Source organism: Pelodiscus sinensis, chromosome 18 (genome assembly GCF_052426305.1).
Source record: "Pelodiscus sinensis isolate ZL-2025 chromosome 18, ASM5242630v1, whole genome shotgun sequence".
In the NCBI taxonomy this organism is placed as follows: Eukaryota; Metazoa; Chordata; order Testudines; family Trionychidae; genus Pelodiscus; species Pelodiscus sinensis.
The window spans coordinates 30,574,307-30,592,659 of record NC_143069.1 but is presented as its reverse complement, the minus strand read 5'-3'; the positions used below and the strand labels follow the sequence as shown (position 1 = coordinate 30,592,659).

At 57.5% G+C, this 18,353-nt stretch overlaps 2 protein-coding genes across 2 annotated transcripts; both read right to left on the bottom strand.

The window, feature by feature from the left end:
• Nucleotides 1–1,751: 1,751 nt before the first annotated feature.
• On the bottom strand, nucleotides 1,752–4,843 carry ZNF579 (zinc finger protein 579). Its single transcript, XM_075915188.2, has 2 exons — nucleotides 4,753–4,843; nucleotides 1,752–3,343 (listed from the first exon to the last, which is right to left on the bottom strand). The coding sequence occupies exon 2, from the start codon at nucleotides 3,330–3,332 to the stop codon at nucleotides 1,959–1,961; it is 1,374 nt and encodes a 457-aa protein (XP_075771303.2). The 5' UTR covers nucleotides 3,333–3,343; nucleotides 4,753–4,843; the 3' UTR covers nucleotides 1,752–1,958.
• A 1,822-nt stretch (nucleotides 4,844–6,665) lies between these two features.
• FIZ1 (FLT3 interacting zinc finger 1) lies at nucleotides 6,666–12,407 on the bottom strand. The gene is made up of 2 exons (XM_075915187.2): nucleotides 12,196–12,407; nucleotides 6,666–11,457 (listed from the first exon to the last, which is right to left on the bottom strand). Exon 2 carries the CDS (start codon nucleotides 11,431–11,433, stop codon nucleotides 10,015–10,017), a length of 1,419 nt encoding a protein of 472 aa, XP_075771302.2. The 5' UTR covers nucleotides 11,434–11,457; nucleotides 12,196–12,407; the 3' UTR covers nucleotides 6,666–10,014.
• Between the last annotated feature and the right edge of the window lie 5,946 nt (nucleotides 12,408–18,353).

The window sequence follows — 18,353 nt, the reverse complement described above, 5'->3', positions numbered from 1 at the left end:
TTTTCCAGCTTCTGTTCACAGCGGGGAGGCCCAGAAGCCCCCTGCTCCTTGTGGCCGCCAGTGCCCGGGGGGCCCCTGCTGAGCTGCGGGCCGGGCACCACTCAAAGCAACTTGCGTCGTGGCCCCATCGCTTTATTGTCTCGGGTCGCCGGACAGGAGTGAACCGACAAACATCCGGGGCAACAGCCCGGCTGAGCATGTCTCCGGCCAGGCGTGTGGGGGTGCGACCGTGTCCAGCCCCCAGGGAGCCCCATCGGACCCCCTCCCCCGATTGTGCCATCCCGTGGCAGGAACCCAGAGATCGCAGGGTCGCTGCAAGAAGCCAGCTGCATGCGGGGGGCCCCCAGTGTAACCACCCCTGGGAGGGTCTGAACTGGGGACCTCTAGAGCGAAGTCGAGGCTCTACAGCAGGGCTGGGCAGAAGGGCCTCTGTGGGCCGGATCGGGCCGGCCGCCCTGCTGCTCCCCCACCCCCAGGCCAATGAAGGTCTGGGGGCAGGGGAGCGCACGAAACGTCCTCCCGCTCGCGCAGGGCGGGGGCAGGGCCACAGAAGCTCCACGCAGCCTCTTCCTGCCCTGCCAGGGGCATGGGTGCCCAGCGGCAACGAGGGGGAAGGGGGGCAAAGGGGCTCTCCCACCCCCAGACCGATGAAGCCTCCTGGCCCCGCCCCCTTCTGGTTTAGGCCCCGCCCCTTCTGGGGCAGCCGGGAGCCACTTCAACCTTTTTTTGAAGTGGCCCCTGGCCAAAATGGATTGCCCCCCCCCCCCCCCTCTACAGCTGGAGCCATGAAGCCGGCGGGGTCTCAGCTCAGGCTGCCGAGCTCGCCTGTTCTTATCGCTCCCCGTAAGTGGGCTGAGTGCCACTGCATGGGACAGCGACCCACCCTAGGTGTGTGGGGTACACCAGCACCCCCCTGTGCCTGGGGGTGGAGGTGCTGAGTACCCCCCCCCCGTCTTGAGGGGGACCCACTGCCCATCCCTCAGTGAGATGCTGAGCAGGTGGGGGGGGCAGACTGGGACAAGGCCCCGGGGCTGGGCTGGCCCTTTGATCACACTTCCTGTCAGGGGGTTCAGGGAACCACTGGGGGGACAGGGAGGCCACGGTGCCCTTAGGTGTGATAGTGGGGTCAGGCAGTGGGGCAGGGAATGGTGGGGCTCCAGGACCCACAGTTCTACATCCTGACCTCCCCCACCCCTAAAAGTGGCACGATCCAGCTACAGCTGCTTCCCCCTCCCATCCCAGGACATGGTGTGACCAATATATGGGCACTCCCCTATCCCAGAACATAGTATGCCCGTGTCCCCCCCCTCCCCCAACCCAGAGAATGGTATAACCCATCCAACACAGCTCCCTCCCCACCTCCAGAAAATGGCACACTCCATCTAGGGGCACTCCCCCCTGCCAACCCCAGAACGTGGTGTGATCCCTTTAGGGTGCCCCCTCTCTGCATCACAGAATATTGCAGGACTGCCCCCCCCCCCCCCCAGCCCATCCCTTGGGCCAGCGCCCCCTAGTGGAGACAGGCCTGCGTCCGGTTCCCCCTACTGTCCCCAGTGCTGGCTGGGTCTCCCCCCCCCATTCCCTGCTGCGGGGATTTACCCTCCTCTTGGCTGCTAATTACTCACCCCCCCACCTTAGATCTCAATGTCTGACACCCCCCCCAACTGGCTCTGGCAACCTCACCCCTATTCCCCTCCTCATCTCATCCCCTCCCAAGCTCCATTCCCTTTTGCCCTGCCCCCACCCCCTCCCCACGCAAGGTGTCCTGCTCTCCCAGTATAGCTCCATGCACACTCCTCCCCCGCCCCCCCAACTCCCAGTCTAGATTTCAAGGACTGGCTCAGGACTGGTGGGAGGGGCTGCCACTCTGGGCCAGGGATCCCCCCCAGCAGGCCCCAGGGATCCCTCCATAACCCCCCCCCCCACACACACACCATTCAGCACAGAATTCCCACAGGTCACGAGCCCTCCCCGGAGCCGCCGGCCATGCCCCCTTCGTCCTCCTCCTCCTCCTCCTCCTCGGGCGGGCCGAAGGCGGAGTGGTCCTGGCTGTCGAAGCAGGAGTTGCTGAGGAAGGCCTCGGGGCGGGCAGCGGCCAGGAGCTCGGCCCGGTGCCCGCGCTGGTGCCGCAGGAGGCTGTAGGCGCGGGAAAAGAACTTGTGGCAGACGCCGCACTGGTGGGGCTTGTCCCCCTCGTGCACCTGCCGGTGGCGCGCCAGGTCGGCCAGCCGCTTGAACTCCGCCTGGCAGAGGACGCACTGGAAGGGCCGGGCGCCCGTGTGGGTGACCTGGTGCTGCTTGAGGTGCGAGAGGCGCCGGAAGCGCTTGCCGCACTGCCCGCAGGGGTAGGGCAGCTCGCCCGTGTGGATGAGGACGTGGGCGGCCAGGTCGTACTTGCTCTTGAAGGCTTTCCCGCAGACCCCGCACTCGGCGCCTTGGCGGGGGGCCGGCTCCGGGGCCCCGTGCGCCCGCCGGTGGCTGGCCAGCTCACCCGCCTTGCGGAAGCGCTGGCGGCACAGCGGGCAACCGAAGGGCAGCCCCGCCCCGGCGCCGTGGGCCCGGCTGTGCTGCTTGAGGTAGGAGGAGAGGCGGAAGGCCATGCCGCAGTCCGGGCAGGCAAAGGGCTTCTCGCCCGTGTGCACCAGGCGGTGGCGGGAGAGCGACCAGGGGCGGGCGAAGAATTTGTGACAGACGCTGCACTGGTGCCGCTTGGCGCCGCCCGGCCCAGCCCGGCCCGGGGCCTTGAAGCACTTGTGGGCCTTCAGCTCGCCCTTGGTCTCGAAGGCCTCCTGGCAGGCCAGGCACAGCAGAGTCCAGTCCTCCTGCAGCAACACTTGCTTCTCGTCCGCCCCCTCGCCCAGGGGCCGGGCCGGCTCCGGGCAGGGGGGCTGGCGGGCGTGGGTGCGCTGGTGGCGCGCCAGGTGGGCCGGGCGGCGGAAGGTTTTGTGGCACACCGGGCACGGGAAGGGCTTCTGCCCGCTGTGGGTCAGGCCGTGCCGGGCTAGGTAGTAGGGGAATTTGAACTGCTTCCCGCACACCCGGCACTGGTGGCCTCGCTTGGCACCGGAGCGGCACTGGTGGGAGCCGGGTGCCGCCTCGGCCGGGAAGGATTCGCCACCAGTTGGGCTCTGGGTGGGCAGAACTTGGGGGCGGCACCGGTGCTGCCGGAGGCCGTGGGCCTGGGCGAAGCGGCGCTGGCACATGGCGCACTGGTGGGGCAGCGGGCGCCTGCCCGGCGGCTTCGGGAGCGGCTTCTTGTGGGGGGAGTTGGGGGGCAACCCCGGTGCACGAGAGGCGGTGGAGGGTGGGGACTCGGGCAGCTCAGTCTCCATTGTAGGGAATCCTGCATCGGAGAGAGGGGGTCTGGCAGGGATCAGGGAACGACAGGAAATGTCCCCGATCCGTGCAGCCCAGCGCCTCCTGCTGGGCCCCTGCCCTGCTCCCTGCACCCAGCGCCCCCTGCTGGGCCCCTGCCCTGCTCCCTGCACCTCCTGCTGGGCCCCCACCTCGCTCCCTGCACCCAGCGCCCCCTGCTGGGCCCCCACCTCGCTCCCTGCACCCAGCGCCTCCTGCTGGGCCCCCGCCCTGCTCCCTGCACCCCCTGCTGGGCCCCCACCTTGCTCCCTGCAGCCCAGTGCCCCCTGCTGGGCTCCGCCCTGCTCCCTGCACCCCAGCGCCCCCTGCTGGGCCCCCACCTCGCTCCCTGCAGCCCAGCACCCCCTGCTGCGCCCTGCCCTGCTCCCCGCACCCCAGCGCCCCCTGCTGGGCACCCATCTCGCTCCCTGCAGCCCAGTGCCCCCTGCTGGGCCCCGCCCTGCACCCCAGCACCCCCTACTGGGCCCCGCCCTGCTCCCTGCAGCACAGCGCCCCCTGCTGGGCTCCCACCTCGCTCCCTGCAGCCCAGCGCCCCCTGCTGGGCCCACACCTCGCTCCCTGCAGCCCAGAGCCCCCTGCTGTGCCCCGCCCTGCTCCCCGCACCCCAGCAACTCCTGCTGGGCACCCACCTCGCTCCCTGCAGCCCAGAGCCCCCTGCTGGGCCCCGCCCTGCTCCCCAGCGCCACCTGCTGGGCCGCCACCTCACTCCCTGCACCCAGCGCCCCCTGCTGGGCCCCCACCTCACTCCCTCATAGAATCATAGGACTGGAAGGGACCTCGAGAGGTCGTCGAGTCCAGCCCCCCGCCCTCAAGGCAGGATCAAGCTCCGTCTACACCATCCCTGACAGATGTCTATCTAACCAGTTCTTAAATATCTCCAGAGAGGGAGATTCCACCACCTGCTGGGCCCCCACCTCGCTCCCTGCTCCCAGCGCCCACTGCTGGGCCCCGCCCTGCTCCCTGCACCCCCTGCTGGGCCCCCACCTCGCTCCCTGCACCCTGCGCCCCCTGCTGGGGCCCCACCTCACTCCCTGCACCCTGCCCCCCTGCTACCCTCTCCCCGCTCCATGTAGCCCAGCGCCGCCTTCACAGGGGCAAGGGGGGGGGCGATTGATCCCCTGCTCCGCCCCATCTCAGTGAGGGGGTGAGCGCCGCGTCCTGTCACTAGCGGCCGGCTCACGCCCCAGCCATCCCTTCTAAGGGTTAACGCCCCCCCCCCCCCGCTCCCTGCAAAGCAGCTGCCCCTCCCAGGAGGGGGGGGGCAGCACGGCACATCCCCCCCCCCCCATGCAGCCCAGCGCGCCTGGACCCTTCCCGCAGCAAATGCAGCATCCGTGGGCCAGGACCATGCCCCGCTCGGCATCGCCCGCGTCTTACCTCGGCCAGCTGCGGGCTCCGTGCAAGGGGGTGGGGTACGGGGGGGGGGGCTGTGTCACAGCCTATCTCGTCCCCCTCAGAAACACGCGCTGCTGCTCCTCACATGCTGGTGCGAAGGCAGGAGGCGAAGCCGGACTCGGACGCCTGGGAGGGGAGTGGGGGCTAGTGGTTAGAGCGGGGGGGGGGGGGCCGGACTCCTGAGTTCCCTCCCCTCTCTGGGAGGCCACTGGGGCCGGGTAACAGGCAGGAAGGGAAATATTAGGTGGAACTTTAGGACATTGTGTTGCCAGTGGAGCCTGGATCTTTTTCACGCCCCAAAAGCCTGGTGGAGCCCGCAAGAGCCGGCTGCTGGCACATAAGCCCCGGGGGAGCCCTGCTCCTAGTGCCTGTCCCCGGGCTGCTGTCCTGAGTGCCGCACCCCTCCCCGGGCTGTCACGGCTGCGATGTGGGGTCTGCCGGTTGCTGTGCCACATGCCTTGGCCCTGAAAGCCCTGTCGGGGGATAGGGTGGGGAGTGGAGGAAGGGGAGCAGGGGCTCGGTTTAAAATACCGATTCCAAGTGGCGAGGGGAAGCAGCGAGGTCGAGCTGGGAGAGGAGGCAGCAAGCAGGACACAGAGTGCCTGGATGATGCCCCTCTGTTGTCACGCAGGAAAACCTTTTCTCAATATATAGAGGCTTTGTCTACACGATGAGTTTTTCCCGCAAGAGGGATGCAAATGAAGTGCGGATTAGCATTTTCCCGCACTTCATTTGCATACTCTTTCGTTCCGTTTTTGCGCTAGGGGTTTTTGTGCAAAACCAGGCCGCATGTCCCCTCCGGGACAGGCATAAGGATCTTGCAGAAAAAGGGTTTTTTGCGCAAAACGGCCACGGCCACACTGCCCGTTTTTGCGCAAAAACGAAATGGAAGAGAGCATGCAAATGAAGTGCGGGAAAGTGCTAATCTGCACGTCATTTGCATTGTCTCTTGTGGAAAAACTCATAGGCCAAGTCTACACGCGCAGCTTCTTGCGCAAGTACAGCCGTTCTAGTGCAAGAATCCGCAGAGCGTCCACACTGCCCGCCCGCTCTTGCGCAAGGAAATTTACATGGCATGGTAAGAGAGGGCTTCTTGCACAAGAGCTACGCTCTTTTCTAACAGGTGTAAGCCCTCTTGCACAGGAGCTCTTGCGCAAGAGGGCAGTGTGGACGGGCAACAGGGATTTCTTGCGCAAGAAAGCCCTATGGCTAAAATGGCCGTCGGAGCTTTCTTGCGCAGGAGAGCGTCCACACTGCCATGGGAGCTCTTGCGCAAAAGCACAGCGTGCACATGGCAGTGTGGACGTTTTCTTGCACAAGATGTTCTTGCGCAAGGAGCCGCCAGTGTAGACATAGCCATAGTGTAGAGAAGCCAGAGAGATTAGATACAGCGCTCCTGTAAGCTGAGTTGTCTGCCAAATAAAGTAGGGTTTTCCAGTGCCTTAGCAGCCCTGATACAGGTGATGGGGGGAAGGAGGAATGGGATTGATTTCCATCCCCCTTTGGTGCTTGGCTTGCACTGAGTTACAGCATATGTCCCGTGCCCCACGCTCTCACTCCCTCCCCCATCACGACAGGCACAGGTTGCCCCCCCCCAATCTGAAAGGGGGCCCCTGGCATCACGCTGGGCATGGACTCCCGGTGTGCCAACCTGCAGTGCCAATACCAGCAGCCAAGCGTGCACCGGTGTATCACCATTGGCTGTACGCCACAGGAGGCCTGAAAGGTGGGGAAGCAAGCCAGCCGAGCACGGTACAGGAGGGAGAGCCACCGAGGAGTTGGCTCGGAGGCAGCCTGCCATTTGTGGGTCTCCCTGCGTACGGCGAAGCGGGACTTTGTAAATAAACAAAGTCCGTGGAATGTGCCCTGCGCCCCAAATTGGGATCTAAAAGGGGTTTTTAAATTAATGGAGATTGCTATCTCCTAGAATGGACCTTGAAAGATCACTGAGTCCCGTCTGCTGCCTTCACAGGAGGACCAAGTACTATCCCTGATGAATTTTTGCCCCAAATGGCCTCTACAGGGATTGAACTCACAACCCTGAGTTTAGCAGGCCAATGCTCAAACCACTGAGCTATCCCTGCCCCAAATGAAATCAACATTTCTAGACCCAAGCCATGCAAGGGCGTGGCTGTGCATAGGTCCCTTTAAAGGGCACAGACCGCCCCATTTCAAGGGTGTTTTTTCCTCCCAGAAGAAAAACATAACCAAACAGCCACTCAATCATCTTCTCCGTAAGCTAACCAGCAAGATGGCTGGCGGAGGGGATCTGACTGGATTTGCTGACCCAAAGAACAAGGAGCAGACACCTCAGGAAGGGCCTGTACCCGTCTCCCATGTCCTCCCCAGCTTTGGGCATCCCTAAGAAATAAAAGCCGGGACTTGATCAGGAGGGGGAAAGTTTTTTATTTCCTTGTTTTTCAGTGTCGAGCTCTCAGCAGGCGAGATTGGGGGATATTTTTACCAACAGTGGGGGGGGGGGGGGGGGACAATGCTAATCTATTTTAAACAAACAAACAAAAAGGATTCTTTAACACAGCGATCTGGCTCTTGGGAACCCGAGTTAGTGCCACGGCGAGATATCACACGCAGGGATTCCCCATTCAGCTAAGGGATAGGGGAGGCCCAGTGTCCCTCTCCTCCCCTCAGCACCAGCCCCGGGTCCCTTCTGTAACTGAGCAAAGCCTCCGCCGAGTGCGTTCCTGTGAAACACGAGAACAGGCTGATGTGTGCGGCCCAGCATGGATGAGACCCCGACAATAGCAAGCCCGAGCGGCTGCAGCCCTGCATCCAGCAGTGACTTCACAACAGCACACCGAAGTGTTTATGAGAGACCCTACAATAATACACCAGCACCTGCAGCACCGGGATTTCCCTGTGGTGCTAAAACAGCAACGTCTGCAAATGACCCTACAATAACGAGCGTGACCCACCACACAGAAAAGAGGCCCTACAATAACGAAGAGGTGTGCGTAGCCCCAGCACTGCTGAGAGAATCTACAATAGCAAGCGTAATCTTGGGCATTTGTTAGAGACCCTACAATAACTGAAGGGTGTGGAACACACAACCAAGAGACCCTACAATAACACACCAATGTGCATTGGGAGAGAAGCATCTTTTCAAGGATGTAGCCATCTGAAAGGGCATGAGGAATGTGGGGGAGGGGCACGTGACACCCCTCACATTTCGCAGTCGTTTCTGTTCCAAATTCAAATGACTAGCACAACCGTGCTCAAGGCTCAGAGGAGACAGGCAGGGCTAGCGCTGAGCGTACAGACTTGCTGGTTCTCCAGTCACCAGCACAGACCAGGATGTGTGTGGATGTGTGGGAGTCTTCGCCATCACTGGTGTCAGCAGTGGGATACAAGCCAGCGCCTCCACTAAGGCTGGATGGCAACATGGAGGTAGCAATGTTCCCTGGAAGCTGAGCACTTGGGCAGCCACCCAGGAGAGACTCAGCCCAGCTGATTAGCAGAGCGCCCACAGCCGGCAGTAGGTGTTTTTGGTGGTGCACATCTGCACATGCCTCAGTGCACAGAACAAAATGTATTCTGCCCATGGATGGGAGAAATTAGAGGGAACCCTGCATGTAGGATCCTTCTGCTCCAATTGGGTCTGTGTGTTAAAGGCCTCACCTAGTTTCTGGGGCAGCCTTCAGCCTTACAATTCCCTTTGTGGCCTCAATTTTCTACTTTCCCTAGGGTAGAATAGCGTCACAAACTGGTATAAATCAGGTGTAGCTCCATGGAGTCACTGGGCCCAGACCCTCTGCTGGTGTCAATTGGCCAGCTCCCCCCTTCCCCTCCACCCCACCCCATTGGTGTGAACTGATGAGAGATGGTCCCTGACCGGGGGTCACAGTGGAGAGATGGGGCACCTGGAGCAAAACCACTGAGCAGGAAGAAATAGCAGTGAGGAGATACTATGTCCCTCAGTGTATGGAGACCCCGAGGTCACTCTGGGCCCAGAGACCCCCAACAGGGATGCCGGGTGGTCCAGGCCGGGGCAGTGCCAAGGTCACTCTGGGCCCACAGACCCCCAACAGGGATGCCGGGTGGTCCAGGCCGGGGCAGTGCCAAGGTCACTCTGGGCCCACAGACCCCCAACAGGGATGCCGGGTGGTCCAGGCCGGGGCAGTGCCAAGGTCACTCTGGGCCCACAGACCCCCAACAGGGATGCCGGGTGGTACAGGCCGGGGCAGTGCCAAGGTCACGCTGGGCCCAGAGACCCCCAACAGGGATGCCGGGTGGTCCAGGCCGGGGCAGTGCCAAGGTCACGCTGGGCCCACAGACCCCCAACAGGGATGCCGGGTGGTACAGGCCGGGGGAGTCAGAAACCTCAGTGCAGAACCCCTAGGTATATTCATTCTAAGCCACTGCTGGCCCTTCTGGACCTTGGAGGAGACGGCAAGGCCGCAGTAAACCCCCGATCATCAGCCTAGGGCACACAGCAGCCGAAGCACTTTGAAAAGACCCTACAATAACAAACTGGCCTGCGGAGTCCCAGTGCCCTCTGATAGCAATTTCTCTGTATACTGCCCAGCTGATGAGGGACCGGACACTGACAAGTCATTATATGTAAGGAGACCCTACAATAATAAACCAGCATGTGCAGTCCAGCACCTAGAAGAGACCCTACAATAACAAAGCAGCGTATGCAGTCCTGCACTCAGGAGAGACCCTACAATAACAATCCAGCGTGCACAATAACAAATGTGTTAGTCTTTAAAAGTGCCACTGGCCTCCTTGTTGTTTTTGCTGAAACAGACTAACACAGTGACCCCTCTGACGCATGGACAACGAGACCCTTGAATAACAAACCGCTGTGTGCAACCCAGCCCTAGGGCAACAGCAAACTGGCTTGTGCAGTCCAGTGCTCATGAGTAACCTGACAACAATAGACTGCCCCTTGTAACCAGACCCTACCAAAACAAACCGGCACAAAGACCCTACAATAACCAACCGATCTGTGCACCCCAGCACTCAAGAGTGACCTTAGATTTATCAGCTTGTGCCAAGAGACCCTACAGTAACAAACCAGTGCGTGCCAAGAGACCCTACAATAACAAACGTATCTGTGCAGCCCAGCATTCATGAGTGACCCTACAAAAATAAACCATTGCATACAGAGAGGCCCTACAATAACAAACTGATCTGCGTAGCTCAGTGCTTACGAGTGACCCTACAACAAGAAGCCAGATGGTTGCCAAGCCAGCGGGCCGAGCGGGCAGCGGCTCTGCCCCGCTAGTCGATACCGCGGTGCAGTTTGAGGTGGCGGGAGAGGTTGCTGAAGGTGATAAAACCCTTGTGGCAGACACTGCACTGGAAGGGGCGCTCCCCGCTGTGGAGCAGCCGGTGCCGTTTCAGGTAGCACTCGTGACGGAAGAACTTGCCGCACTCGGCGCACTGGTAGGGCTTCTCGCCCGTGTGCACCAGAACGTGCCGGTCCAGGTCCCGGGGGCTGCGGAAGAACTTCTCGCACTCTGTGCACTTGTACAGCTTTTTGCCAGACCGGGCGGGAAAAGCCCGCAGCTCCAGCCGCGGCAGCAAGTGGCGCTCCAGCTCCCCACCAGCTGGCGGCACGGGCACCGTCGCCGTCGGAGGAGGGACATCCTGTGGGGGCAGCAACATGGCATGGCTCAGCTGGTGAGCCTCCAGGGGCGGCAGGGCCCCGAAGCTCATGCCACAGATACCGCAGGCAAAGGAGGCCTCGCCCGTGTGGGCCGCCAGGTGGGCGGCTAGCGTGCCAGCATTGGCAAAGAAGGTGCCGCACTCACATTGGTACAGGCTGTCCAGGGGCCGGGTGTCCTGGGGCTTGCAGGCTGGGCAGCCCAGCCCCTGCGGCTCTTGCTGCCCATGCGCCCCCTGGCATGCACAGCCCTGGCAAGGAAGGAGCAGAGGCCGGTCCTTGGCATGGGTGAGTTTGTGGCGCTCCAGCAAAGAGGGGGCATTAAAGTCCCGCTCGCAGTCCGGGCACTTGAAGGGCTTGATGTCCGTGTGGGCCAGCCAGTGCTTTTTCAGCTCGGGCGCCAGCCGGAAGCGGCGCCCGCAGGCCCCGCAGCCATAGGGGGCTACCCGCCCCTGGCCGCACAGGCGTTCCAGGCAGCGGGCGGCACCAGGCGGCTCCGGGGCGCCCCCTGCGGGAGGCGTGCGGTGCTGGCGCTTGAGGTGACGGCCTAAGCTGCTGCGGGAGGAGAAGCGGAGCTCGCAGACATGGCAGCAGTAGGGTTTTTCGCCCGTGTGCACCACCTGGTGGTGGAGGAGGCCGGTGGAGTCCCGGAAGCCCTTGGGGCAGACGGTGCAGCGGTAGGGGCGCTCGCCGGTGTGGCTGCGGATGTGGTTGACCAGGTTGAAGGAGTGCTTGAAGCTCTTGCTGCAGTGCGGGCATTGGAAAGGCTTGAGCTCCGTGTGCCGGGCGAAGTGGCGCCGCAGGTCCGAGCGGTACCGGAAGCTCTTGTCGCACTCGGAGCAGTGGAAGGGCACTCGGGAGCCCGCCTCGTTGTCCGCCAACGGAACCTGTGCCGGCCCATCGGGGCCATCCTCCGGGTCCGAGCACGGCACCACACACTCGAGGGCATTGGGTGTCCGGCCAGCAGGCTGCCCCAGCTCCTCTGCCCAGCCGGTACCCAGCCCTTCGGGCAGATCGGTGCCATAGCGCTCCATCGCCGCCAGGTCCCCCGGGCACCTCTAGGAATCGCAAACAGGAAACAGTCAGTGATACCCCCTTCAGTGGGGCACTGGCTCTGATCCAAACCCAGGGCAGGGACTGGCTGGCTCAGGAAAAGGGGCACAGAGCCTTCCTCTCCAGGTGGCACCAGCCTTGATCCTGGCCCAGGGCAGGTTCTGGCTGGCTCAGGTGCTGGTAATTACCCACAGACCATTATAAACCAGCCAGTCTCGCTAATCTCCTGATCCCCTTTGCCCAGTTCTCGGTGCCCCGGGCAGAGGAAGCCGATTAAATCCAAAGCCCTCTCTCCGCTCCTCTATTTATAGCTGCTCGGGGCAACAGGGCACAGAAACACCCACGCCAGCCACGGGAAACCTCCTGAGACTGGCTGAGTGGGCGGGGAGGGGGAAGGAGACCGGGCACCCGGCTTCCATTCCTAGCTTCGGGGAGGGAGTGGGGTGCAGTGGTTAGAGCAGAGGCGACTTGGATCCCAGCTCCCGCCACCCCACTAAACCCCACTCCCCTGGCCAAACTGGGCAGCCCCTCCAGCTTTATCCACCAGCCCCCAATGCCCCACCCCAGGAGTCCTGGGTCCCCCTCTGCTCTGCCCACTAGACCTCACTTCCCTCCCCCCCCCCAGAGCGGGGGTCTCCCCCTCCAGCCCCACTCCTGGCCCTTCCAGCGCGCCCCAGACCTCGAGGGGGGGGGCTCCCTCCACCCCCGCCCCCCGGGGTTGTCCCCGCCCCCCCAGTACTCACAGCTCCCCCTGGGCGCCGACATTTTGGCAGCCGGGACTCGTCACTTCCGCCCCGCGGAGGGGGGGGGTCGCGGTTGTCGACCCCGCGGGAAAGGGGGGGCCCAACCTGGGCCCCACTTCGTCCCCTCCCCCCCAGCGCCGCCTCCAGCGCCCTGATTGGGCACAGAGAGGCCCAATGGGGGACTCAGCCCCCATCAGCCCCACTTCCTGCCAGGGCCGGGCCCCAGCCGCCATCTTGGTTGTGGGCAACGGGATGCGATTGGGCAGGACCGGCGCCATCTTGACTGTGGGCAGGGAGGCGCACCCAGAGAGGCGCCATCTTGACTATGGGCACATAGGAGCGACGCAGTCAGCCGGGCGCCATCTTAACTGTGGGCAGGGAAGGGCGACGTAGTCCGGGAGGGGCCATCTTGAGTGTGGGCAAGGAGTGTATAGTGGGCTGGGGGGGGGGGGAAGCCATCTTTGTTGTGGGCAAAAGGGTGGGCAGGGGAGTAAAACAGTCAGGGAGGCTCCCTCTTGTGGGCTACATGTAGGGCAAACAGAGAAGCCATATTGGCTCCCCCCGCCCCCCTGAGCCGGTCATGGGTGCCCCCTAGAGGGGACAGGCCCATCCCTGCCCCGGGGCCGGGTGGGAGCTGGGGCCCACTCCCCATTCCCTGCCCCCGTAACCAGCCGCCCCACCCCCAGCACACACGTTGCAGTCACATCTCGTTTATTTCGCCGGGGGGCTGGCGGGAGGTTCGGGGGGGGGCCCAGCCCAAGTGCCTGCAAATCAGTGGGATCTACACCCAAGGCGGCCAGCTCTTCAACATGCAAAAACGGGGCACATGCAGGATCCCCGCCACGGCTCCTCCCCTCCCACTGAGGCCACGCCCTGTGGCCGGGCCAGAAGCCACGTCCCAGCCGTGGTAAGAGCTGCACAGGGAGCTCAAGCCACAATGGGCAGTCCTGGGCCCTGCACCTGCCCTGGGCAAGGGGCTGGCGGTGCCCAAAAGTAACCCAGGACCTGTGCCCCTGCCCGCCGGGGCATGCTGCCCTAGGGGTCAGAGGTCACCTCCACAGGGGGCCACCAATCCCCTTCCCATAGGTATCAACGTTCACTCCAGGGGTCAGAGGTCAACTCCATCTGGGTCACAGTTCCCCTTCCCCGGAGTCAGAGGTCATGTCAAGAGTCAGAGGTCACATCCAGCGGGAGTCAGATTCCCACCCCCTATGGGTCAGAGGTCATTCGAGGGGTCCAAAATCACCTCCCCCAGGGGACTCTTGGATTCCATCCCCCAGGCCTCCGGGGAGGCGACACCAGGGTCTGTGAGGCAGCTGAAGGCCCCGGGGGTGGCTGCCTGGCACCGTCCAATGGATGGGACATGGGGCAGTCCCGGTGGTGGGAATCCAGTGCTGTCTTGCCCTTGATTTGCTGACCACGAAGCAGTAGAAGCCAGGAAGCGCCGCCCCGTTGGGACAGCTGACAGCATCTCTGCTTCCCGCCCTGCTAGCTCTTCCTCTGGGGCAGCCCCCCTAGCTTCCCCTGCTCCCCTCGCTGCAGCAGCACCAGGCACGTGGTCGTGGGGTGCGTCTCCCGGTGCCTGTGGAAGTAGCAGAGGCAGGAGGTTGACACTCCGATAATGCACCCACTGCGCAGTGGCAGAACCCGTCCCAGAAGGGACGCTCTCCAGTGTGGAGGAACCGATGCCACAATCTAGCTGGGATTTCACAATTGTACCACCACTGCCCCCCGCTATACCCCTCCCCCCGTTGTGTCCCACTTTCTCTTCCCTCCCACGGTCAGTGCCAGCTTCCCCACTGGGACAAAGTGGGGATTATACTCGCTTGGCTATGTTTCATGTGAGTATAGGGTTGCCAGGTGTCCGGCATTGGCCCGGACAGTCTGGTATTTGCGGCTTCTGTCCTGTAAAAAAAACAGAAAATATTTTCTGTTCTTCTGGGACAGAAGGCTGCTTAGGACATTCTTCCCCTGCCATGTCTGGGGGGAGGGCAGGGATGGGGAGCGTGTGGATTTAAAGGCACAGTGACTTTTTTTTTTGTGCAGTTGGGGTTTGGTTTTTTTTTTGGTCAACCAATTTTTTTCCCCGCCATGTTCGGCATTTTTTGTGAAACTATCTGGCAACCCTATGTGAGTTCTCCTCTCCTATACTAACCCCATGTATGTGCCTCAGTTTCCCAGGGCACTGCACTAATACCTAGATGGGGGAAGCTACCGTAGACGACAATCGCCGGTACCCTTAGTAACCTGAGCGCAGGAAAGGATACGGCCAGGTGCCACCTTTTTCCCAAAAAGGAGAACAAAAGGCAGAATAAAAGGTTTGGGGGCCAGACTTCTAGGCAGGGGAGTTAGTTTTGGGTAGTTTAGGGTGCAGGAGGAGGTCAGGGCCTTTGGCTCGGGGCTCCCCTTTCACCAAGATGGATTGTGCTGACTGCTTCTGGTTCCTGTGCTGGCAAGTCTGTTCTATACTGTATCCCTGTCGACCCTTAAATCCCTTACATCTTCCATTCTACCTGCTGATGGAGAGTCACATCTGGCTGCAGATGGGGATGTGGGTCCCAGTGACTGCCCCCCGCCTTGATGACACCCACAGAAAGCACATGGGGCCTTATGCACCCCATCCTAGAGCCACAGGGGGATGGGATGCCCCTTTCACTGATCCCGAGAACACCAGAGTCAGCAGTAATCTGCCATCCACCCCCACGATCAGTACGGGAACCGATCGATAACAGTATCGATTAGCCACTAGTTATGAATCACCAATAAAAGATACGCTGTTATTAGGGCTGCCACGTGAACAAAAAAATTAATCACTGTGAATTGCGAGATTTAAAAAAAAATGAATTATGATTCACTGTGCGATTAATTGTATTCCTCAACCATAATGAAGTATTTCTGGATGTTTTTCACATTTTCAAGTATATTGCTTTCAGTTACAACACAGAACAGAAAAGCTAGAGCGCTCACTTTACATTCTTTTTAGTACAACCATTTGCACAGTAGAAATAAAAGAAATTGCATTTTTAATTCGCCTAATACAAGTACTGCAATGCAATCTGTCGTGAAAGTGGAATTTACACATGTAGAATTATGCACAAGAAGAACTGCACTCAGACCAAAACAATGAAGAACTTGGGTTCCTCCAACTTTGCTCAGTTCTACTTCTTCAGCCAATTGCTCGGACAAGAAGGTTTGTTCGTATTTGTAGGAAATAAAGCTGCCTGCTTCCTGTTGACGGCATTAGCTGAAAGTGAGAACAGGCTTTCTTTAGTTGGGGTTAGTCCTGCTTTGGGCAGGGGGTTGGACTTGATGACCTCTGGAGATCTCTTTTAGCCCTTAGAAATCTACTATTCTATGGCACTCTTGTAGTTGGTTTTGCAAGGTATTTATGTACGAGATGCGCTACAGACTCCTCTACCCATTCATGCTTCAGCAACCAAAATCTCACATTGATACTTTCTTTGCCTGCTGTCAAATCTGCTGTGGAAGTGTTGTTAAAACAAACGTGTGCTGAGTCATCATCCGAGCCTGCTAGAACATGAAATAGATGGCAGACTGCAGGCAAGGCAGAGCAGGAAACATACTTTTCCCCCGCTCTCTCTCACAAGGAGTGCAGTCACAAATTTAATTTAACACGTTTTCTTTAATAAGCATCATCAGCATGGGAACATGTCCTCTAGGACAGTGGGAGAAGCATGAAGGGGCACATGAATGTTTAGCATCTCTGACATGTAAATACAATTCCAGATGTAACAGTGCCATGTGAACACCTGTTCTTACTTCCAGGTGGCATTGCAAATTAGATGCAGGCAGCATTATCTCCTGAAATTGAAAACAAATTTGTTTGTCATGTTGGCTGAACACACAGTAGGACTGAATGGACTTGTAGGCACTACATTGTTTTGTTCATGAGTGCAATTATGTAATGAAAAAGATCTCCATTTATAAGTTGTGCTTTCACGACAGTACTTGTAGGAAGGAACTGAAAAATGCTATTTCTTTTGTTTATCATTTTTTCAAATATTTGTAATAATAATATAAATTAAGCACTGTACAATTGTATTCTGTATTGTAACTGAAATTAATACATATGAAAATGTAGAAAAATGTCAAATATATGTAATACATTTCAATTGGTATGCTATTATTTCACAGTGTGATTAAAATTGTGATCAATCACACTTAGTTTTTAAATCATGACTAATTTGAGTAAATTATGTGTGTTAACTGCAATTAATCAACAGCCCCAGCTGTTGTTAATAATAATTAATACACAATATCTTGCTCTTTTTCACCATTATCACAGATCAAGGACAGTCTGTCCAGCCAGTAATAATTAATGTTAAACATATTACAGTGCCATACATATTACAGTGCTATTAATCATTTTTATAATTGACAAGTAAAGGTTTTATTTACTCACTACATTTGTTAATCTCTAATAGTACACCACCAATAAATAGATATTAATAGTTAATAAGCAATACATAAGCACAATAAATAGTACATTGCTATTAGTCAATATTATTATACATCAATAAATGTATTTAGTAATTGTTAATTAGTTATAATCAATTATAATATGTATTAATCATTATTATAATGTATAACAAACAGGTTACTTAGCCATAATTAACAATTAAGATAACTTTATTATTTATTATTGTAACTAATCAATGAAGATATTCATTAGTTACAAATAACTAAGAATGAATGCAACTTTTTCAATCATTATTGTAACGGATCAATGAAGGTATTGATTAGCTACCGGTAATTAACCAACAACTTTGAATATATCTGTATCAATCATTATTATAACAAAAAACAAGTCACTATTAGTCACTAATAATTACTGATCATTATGGCAAATCACCAATAAAGGTATTGATTAGTCATTAATATTCTATTGCCATTCCTCATTACAATAATATAAATTAGTAATATCTTTGCTCAATAAAGGCATTGTTTAGTTGCTCACAATTATTTATCAATAAATATATAAATATTAATAGATAAGTATCGATATGTAAACATAGTAGATAGCCAATTCTATATAGCTATTAACTATTATGACAAATTAAAAACAGCATTTATTAATAACTCATGATAATTAGCCATTGGTGAATAATTTAATATTATTACAAATTGATTAAAATATGTATAAGTAACTGTAACAAACCAGCCTACCTGATATAGTTAATAACCATAAATTATAAACAAAGGCTTTGATCATTCAATAATACGACTCACAAATACAGTTGAATGAAGGTTTTGCTAAATAACCAATCACCAAAGAATATAGCTTCAAAATTATTACAACTGATTAAGAAATGGATCAGTTGGTAATTGCCACTAATAAAGTGTTGATATCAGGTTTAAGTATACTGGTCTATTATCCCCTAGTAATTAATTCCGTAATGAATCGGTAAGCAACATAATCAGCCTGGCTTCAGGGTTTATTTTAACCAATCATGCCAGTCACCAACACATTGCTAAGTATGGCAGCAACAGCAACCAAGCATGATCTCACCCTAAAGCTTAGCGGTGTTACCACCAGACTGATTAATAGACAGCGAATTACCATTCAATGAATCTTCGCAGTGCGAGTCAGGCCCTGATTGGCTGCTGCTCGGGGCAGGGACTCTGACAGGTGTGTAGAGCGCAGCGAGCCATGAGCCAAGTGCTGCCCTAATACACCTAATAGACAATGTGCAGCGCCTCGCACAATGGGGCCGTGGGCCCTGGCAGGGGCGAATAGGCACTACCGTAATACACCTACTAGACAATGTGCAGCGCCTCGAACAATGTGGCCGTGGGCTCTGACGGGACGAATGGGCACTGCCGTAATACACCTAATAGACAATGTGCAGCGCCTCGCACAATGGGGCCGTGGGCCCTGGCAGGGGCGAATAGGCACTACCGTAATACACCTAATAGACAATGTGCAGCGCCTCGCACAATGGGGCCGTGGGCCCTGGCAGGGGCGAATAGGCACTACCGTAATACACCTAATAGACAATGTGCAGCGCCTCGCACAGTGGGGCCGTGGGCCCTGGCAGCGGAGAATAGGCGCTACCGTAATACACCTAATGGGTAAGCTGCAGCGCCTCGCACAATGGGGCCTACCGTAATACACCTAATAGTCTCAGTGACTCGGT